General features: G+C 41.5%; 1 protein-coding gene across 1 annotated transcript; it reads right to left on the reverse strand.

Moving 5' to 3' along the window:
• Positions 1 to 2,347: 2,347 nt before the first annotated feature.
• Positions 2,348 to 7,006, reverse strand: LOC127674658 (rhox homeobox family member 1-like). The gene is made up of 3 exons (XM_052170326.1): positions 6,645 to 7,006; positions 4,056 to 4,101; positions 2,348 to 2,545 (listed from the first exon to the last, which is right to left on the reverse strand). Exons 1-3 carry the CDS (start codon positions 7,004 to 7,006, stop codon positions 2,348 to 2,350), a joined length of 606 nt encoding a protein of 201 aa, XP_052026286.1.
• Between the last annotated feature and the right edge of the window lie 210 nt (positions 7,007 to 7,216).

Genomic DNA, 7,216 nt, shown 5'->3' on the forward strand with positions numbered 1-7,216 from the left:
CTTGCCACTTTAGACTTGACCTACTTCAACTTTGTTAATCTGTGACAAGAGAATTATTGTTTTGGGGTTACTATGAGCCTGTCTTAGTGCTGACCTCCCTCTGTCAGCTGCTTTCAGAATTGACACCAATCACCAATGCATACCTTGCTGCCGGCCTCAGTTTACCCTGTGGAGTCACAGCTGGTCTTTTACAGGGGCACAGTGAGAATCCCGGATAAGGAAGAAGAGGAGGCCATTTACAAGAGTCTTCAATGTTGGAGTTTGAGAATGGGGTGTTGCATGATCCTTCTTTAAGGAGGGGCCGATTCCTTGGAGGATTGGACAACTTTGCCCTACTCCTACAACTCCAGCTCTTCCCAACTCCCTCAGTCCTCCTCTTCCCTACAGCACAGCACCAGCACATGAGTACACCAGCACTGTTGCCTGAGTGAAGAACGATTTCTTTCTGTCCCACTCTCAGCACCACTAATACTACCCACCACATATCACCATTCTTGTGATACTTGTACTCCTTCCTAGATGCTCCAATTAGCCACAGGCCATAGCACCTCTTTTCATGGAAAGCCTCTCTCTTTCTCTTCCTCTTTCTCTCTCTCCCTCCCTCCCTCCCTCTCTCCCTCTCTCCCAGCCTCTTTCCTTCACTCCCTCCTCCCTCCCTCTGGTTTTTCAAGATTGGGTTTCTCTGTGTAGCCCTCGCTGTCCTGAAACTCACTCTATAGACCAGGCTGGCCTCAAACTCAGAGATCCACCCGCCTCTACATCCCAATTTCTGGGATTAAAGGTATGTGTTGCTGCCACTGCTCAGCCATCAACAAATGGTTTGATTTGAGGAAATCCTATTCTGCCTCTCCCCTATGGTCCTTATGCCTTCGCTAGAAGACCTTTTACAGTCTTTCCTAGCTCTAAGAGGGCCTCAAACACTATCTCATTCTGGAAAGATCCACTGCTATAGTGAGTGACAGCAGCAGCTACCAGTGTGGTGATTGGGAACAATGTTTAGACCCCTGGATGTTGCAGACCCTAAATGTCCCTGGAACCAGGTGGGAGCTTCACACACACTTTTCTTCCTATCTTACCTATCGCTTGCATTTGTTTAGAGTACCCCTTTGTGGTTACAATAAGGGAACTGCAGGAGCCTCACCTACCTTGTGTGCAGTGTTTTAGTTGCAGAGTCTACTGCAGCTCACTTTTGATCACCTTCCTGTGGAAGCCACTTAAGGCAGATCGAAGCACTCTACCACCACCCCTACTTCTGCTCTAGGCTGTTTCCCTTCTAGAAGGTACTGTAGACAAGCAGCTATCTCTTTCCACCTGCTTTGCTCCTCCCCAGCCACCAAATTCTGACCTCTATCTTTTCTTCTGCCCACTAGCTACCTGTGGTTAATTGTGAAGTTTTGTGTTTAATGTATTGTTCTTAGAACCATATTATTGCTTCCACTTGCATCGTCATCTTCATGGCCGAATTCTCCTGACCTTTCTATCCCCTGAGACGAAATGCACTTGGTGCACAGCAGGCTAGGTAACTGATATCCTAGTCCTAAGTCTAGTGGTGCTAGACTTTGACAACACTGCTGAATATCGAAGAGGGGTATATACTGACTCAACAGGTTATAGAGGCGCCTCGCTGGTGGTTTGAAAAACAATGAACCCCATAGGCTCATATATTTTAATGTTTAGTCACCAGGGAAGAGTATTATTTGAGAAGAATTGGAAGGGTTGGGAAGTGTGGCCTTGTTGGAAGGAGTATGTCATTGAGGGGAGGTGTGTGTGGCTTTGAGGTTTCAAAAGTCCATGCCAAGACCAGTCTCTCCCTCTCTGCCTGTAGATCAAGACAGAGCTCTCAGCTACTGCTCCAGTGCCTGCCTGAATACTGCTGTGCTCCCCAAATGATGATAATGGACTAAGCCTCTAAAACTATAAGCCTCATTTAAATGTTTTCCTTTATAAGAGTTGCCTTGGTAATGATGTCTCTCTACAGCAATAGAACAGTGACTAGGACAATCCTCTTTGTTGGAGCTCTCCTTCTATCATCTGCTTTCTGCATTAAATTGAATGGAAATTTATTATTTTATGTGAGAAAAAAGAGGGCAATTCAAGCAATTGTTACAAAGCAATCGTTGTAAGACAACGATTTTCTGTCTTACAGAAGAATCAGCAAGTATTATCCAAGGTCAAGAATGTGCCTATATCATGTGAGTTCTTGGTTTCAATCCCATCGCCACCATAAACTGACAACAACAGCAACAACAACAACAATAACAACAGCAACAACAACAACAACAACATGTGTTCAAGTTTCATTTCTATTCTATCCTTTATTGTCAGTTTACATAAAGAGATAATGTTGTCACTGCCAATTTGGGTGGCCAACATGTGGCTGACAGCAGAGAAACCCATCCGCAAGTGGCTCCTGAAGAACGATAACATTCTTGGTTTCTTTCAAAACCTTCAGGGGAAAGCAGTTCTGTTTATCAGGTAGAGTGTTTATGCATGGTAATGCCTTCTGATTTTTCATCAGTCTGGCTCTTTGATTGCTGAACCACATCTGAAATCAGAGCAACAGAAACATTGGTTTAGCATAGTAAGTAGTCAAGGTTATGATGGGAAAACATAACATTCAACTTTATGTTACAACGATTTTCTGTCTTACAGAAGAATCAGCAAGTATTATCCAAGGTCAAGAATGTGCCTATATCATGTGAGTTCTTGGTTTCAATCCCATCGCCACCATAAACTGACAACAACAGCAACAACAACAACAACAACAACAACAACAACATGTGTTCAAGTTTCATTTCTATAGCTGGAATAAAATATCCTAAGAAAAAGCAACTTATAGAAGAAAGGGTTCATTTGACTTACAGTTCCATGTTGCAGACCATTGCTAAGGGGAAGCCAAGGTAGACACTTAAATCATCACATCCACAATTAAGAGCACAGAAATACATGGACTCTAGCTCACTTGCTGTAGTCCAGCTAGCTTTCTCTACTCTCATAGAAGCCAGTGCCACAAACCAAGGAATGGTGCTTCCCCCAAACAAGATGGGTCCTTTTACAGTAACTACCAATCAAGACAACCCTGACAGACATCTCACCAAACTAACTCAATCTACATTTTTCCTCATTAAGACTTTTTCCAGATAATTTTAGATTGGGTCAAGCTGACATTTAAAAACCAAATATCATAATCCACTACTTGCTAACTCGATACACAAATACATTACTTTAAGCTCCATAACATTTCATCCCTTGTCCCCAAAGTCTCACGCTAATATCATAATGAAAAACATAGTATAACCTTAGAAATGCCACATTTTTTTTAAATTCCAAGGCTTTAAATTCCAAGTATCTTAACTGTGAGCTCTTGTAAAATTAAAAATAAAACAAAGCAAGTTATCTCCTTAAACATCTTTATTCCAAAAGGAAAAACTGGGGCACTGCAAATGAACACTCACATGTAAGCAAAACAAAATGCATCAGTGTAAATGCAAATCCAGTAGGTGAAGGCTCAGCACTTGAGACTCATAATCTACTCAGCTCTAAAAAGCATGGGCAGCCCAAGAATTCCAGCTCTGCCACATGCTTACTTTTTGAACATTGACAAAGTCACTTGGAGTTCTAGCACAACTCTACATAGAAGTACCTCTGAAGGACACTGCTATCATAAGGAACTGAATATTAATTCTGGTACATCCTCATGTAGTATTTATATGCATAAACATATTTATATGCATATTTATACCTTCATTAGCTACACATAAACATAAGCACAATTCCTTTGGCGTAGAGAATAGGAGAAGCAGAACAGTTTACTTTCCTTTTTACTTAGAAAATTATGTTTTGTTAAGTAATGGGAAAGAGACTCTAGCTGGAGCTCCCCCCACCATCTTTCCCAGTTTCCACCCCCAAATATCCCTTAGTTCAAGTCTCATTTGCCAGTTTAAAGTAGATAAGCAAAAAGACAGCAACTTTTGAATGTTTAAGCTGACTGTTCATGACTTGCAGCATGTTTGAGATGAAGCTTCTGGTTACAGTTCTATTATAGAGAGACTGACCTTCACAGTATATTCTTCTACATTGATGAGCTTTGCAAGCTCTTTCCTGTGGAGAGAAAACCATCAAGCTTTAATATTCGGTAAAATTAAGCACAATATGTATGGTCTGTGAATGCTTTAAACTTCTTTAAAAGGTTTTTTAGTGTGTGTGTGTGTGTGTGTGTGTGTGTGTGTGTGTGTGTGTGTGTATGTGCTAGCATGTATGTCTCTGCACCACTTACATGCCTGATGCCCATAGAGGTCAGAAGAGGCATCAAGATGCCCTGGAACTGGAGTTACCAATGATTGTGAGCCACCATGTGGCTGCTAGGAATTAAACTCAGGTTCTTTGGAAGAGTAGCCAGTGCTCGTAACTGGGAAGTCACCTCTCCAGTTGTTTCCTTGCATGTTTTAAAGTTTGCTATATCTATGCACACCGCCCCAAGTACAATTACTTTGTAATTCTTAGAAAGAATGTAGTTCAGAGGTGGTTATACTCCCTCACAAATTAAAAGATTTTTTAAATATCTCTACAATCTGAAAAATGATTAATGCTCACATTGATAAATAACAACAATGTCTAGATACATATTACTCCATTTACTCATTTTATGGCTCTGAGGGTTGAACATGAATGAGATCTTGGACATGCTAGGCAGGTGCTATACCCCCAGCTCTTTGAATATTCTGTTTTGAAATTGTGTCTTATCAAGTTTCATAGCCAGAACTTAGATTTTTTTTTCTCCAGCCAGGCTGACATGGAACTTCCACGACCTGCTTTAGGAACTTATGTATCTCAGATTCTAGGAGTGCACCAGCAGGCCTCAGTTAGTGGCATAAACTTTCTACAGGTATGCTGTATCACTGCAGAGACGTGAAAGCACTCCATTCTCCTGAAGATGATTTTGATGCAATTTTATGTTACAAATGCAGGGTTCTGATACAGGTGATAGATACAAAATACATGCAATTATAAGTGATCATTCCCTGAAATTTCTGAATGTAAAAGTAAATGATTAAAGATTAAAAGGCAACATTTCAACCAGACATAATATTTGCAAGTGAGTAACTAACCCGAGCAACAGAGACATATTTTAAAACATGCAAAAAGGTTCAGTGGGTAAAAGCATTTGCTACCAAACCTGACCACCTGAGTTCTATGCCCAGAACCAACAAGGTAGAAGGAGGAGAGAGAGAAGCAACTTTCAAAAATTATCCTATGAACTTCACATATATACCAAACCATACCAATAAATAAAGACTTCAGGAAATGTTTGACTGGTGCTCATAAGTTAAAAAATGCAAATATAAGGCCAGTGCTGCATCCTCAAATCCAGAAGGGTGTCTATTGACAACATGCAGAAAATAACATGCTTTAGCGAGGCCCTGGGAACACTAGGAAATCACACTCTGTGAGATATAACATCAAATTTTGTAGCAGGTGTTTCTTTTAAACTATGGACATCAAATTATTGAAAATTCTGATTCTAGGCAGATACTCCAAAAGACTGAAAGATTCAAGGTTGAAAGGGGATTTTTCAAGCTGGCGAGATGGCTCAGCAGGTAAAGGCAGATGCTGGCCAAGCCTAAGGACCTGAGTGTGATCCCCACCACACATATTGTGGAAGACAACCTGGCCCACTCAATTTCTTTTTTCGCCTTCATTCACACTGCCCACATATGTCCATGCACTAAGTAACTAAATTATTCTGTCTAATGCACAACAACACAACCAGATCTCCTCCACAGAGGGTGATAAAAGAAAAACATACAGTTTCTGTGCAAAGGTGCCTTAAGAACATTACTTGGCCTTGGGAAAGCAGAAATTCTGCCCCATGCTTGAGTATAATGATGAACCTTGAGGACATTAGCCTAAGTGAAGCACAATTAATAGCCAGAAAGGGGAAGATTATGGTCCAAACATCTCTTTAAGTGGTCCCTTATGTAAAGTACCCAAATAAGTCAGATTCAGAGGATGAAAATTTAGAATAGTGGTAGTTAGGGGCCAGGGGAAGAAATGGCAGTTATTTAAAAGGGACACAGGATTTTGGTTTGTCAACATAAGGAGTTTTCTGATTTTCCAAAGCAACTTGAAAATGCTCCATGATGCTGAATTCAGAATTAAAAGCATTGTTTAGACCAAGAGTGTTAGGTTTTTATGTTTTAGGACTCTTCTAAAGTTAAAGCAAACAAAGCAAGTGACCAGTGATTATTTTATAAAGTTGGTTTACACATAAAAAAGCTTTTTACACAAAAAACTTTGACTTTGGTTCTCACAAGGTATCCTGCTCACTCCCACCAGTAGGGAAGAGAGTCAAGAACAGCAGGCATGACTGAAATTTTAGCTGCTGAGGAGGCTGAGGCAGAAGAATCAGCAGTTTAAAAAACTTGCTGGGCTAGAGTGCAGTTAAGGCCAGCCTAGTCCAGTCTATATAGCTCATGATCTGTGTCAGGGGAGCAGGGGCTTTAAAAGAGAGTAGCTCAAGTGGTACAGAACCTGTCTGTGACTGGAGCTCTGGGTTTGGTCTTTAGGACACAAATGAAATAAGTAAGGAAAGTCAGGAAGGAGGAACAGAATCTAAAGCCCTGGAATAGCTACCACATACATACCTTTGGAGTACATCAGGATATTGAGTTTCTTCAAAAACTCTGTCTAGTTCAAGTTGTTGTTCCGGAGTGAACTTGTACTGCTTTCGGCAATACTTTGTTGGCTTTCGAAAAACTGACTCCTCCTTCTCTTCTTGTGTACGTTCCTGGGGGTCCCTGCGGGTGTCGCTCCTCATTGGGCGATTGTAGTTGTGGTCAATCACAGCGTTCATGTGGCTCAGCTCCTTCAATATGCCTATGACTTCTTCAGTGTGGCTACCACCTGCTGTTGCTGCCCGCCCTTGCCGGAATTCAGATGTTACTTCTTCTTCATAAAAGTCCACACCGTAATAGTCAAGATCGAAGTAGTATTTCTTATATGCCATGGATGGAGCTCTGCAGAAGACACTAGACCATGGAAATTCAGAGGCTTCGAACCTCTGAGTGTGGAAGCGATCCGTTTCGAATGCTCTAGGCAATGACGTACTAGATTATTGATCGTAACCCATTGGCTCTTGGCTAACGGATGTGGGTGGAGCTTGCGTTCGTGGGGAAATCGAGCGAGGCGTGGCAAACCGGCAGCTTGGAGCAGAATG

This window comes from Apodemus sylvaticus, chromosome X (assembly GCF_947179515.1).
Source record: "Apodemus sylvaticus chromosome X, mApoSyl1.1, whole genome shotgun sequence".
Classification (NCBI taxonomy): domain Eukaryota; kingdom Metazoa; phylum Chordata; class Mammalia; order Rodentia; family Muridae; genus Apodemus; species Apodemus sylvaticus.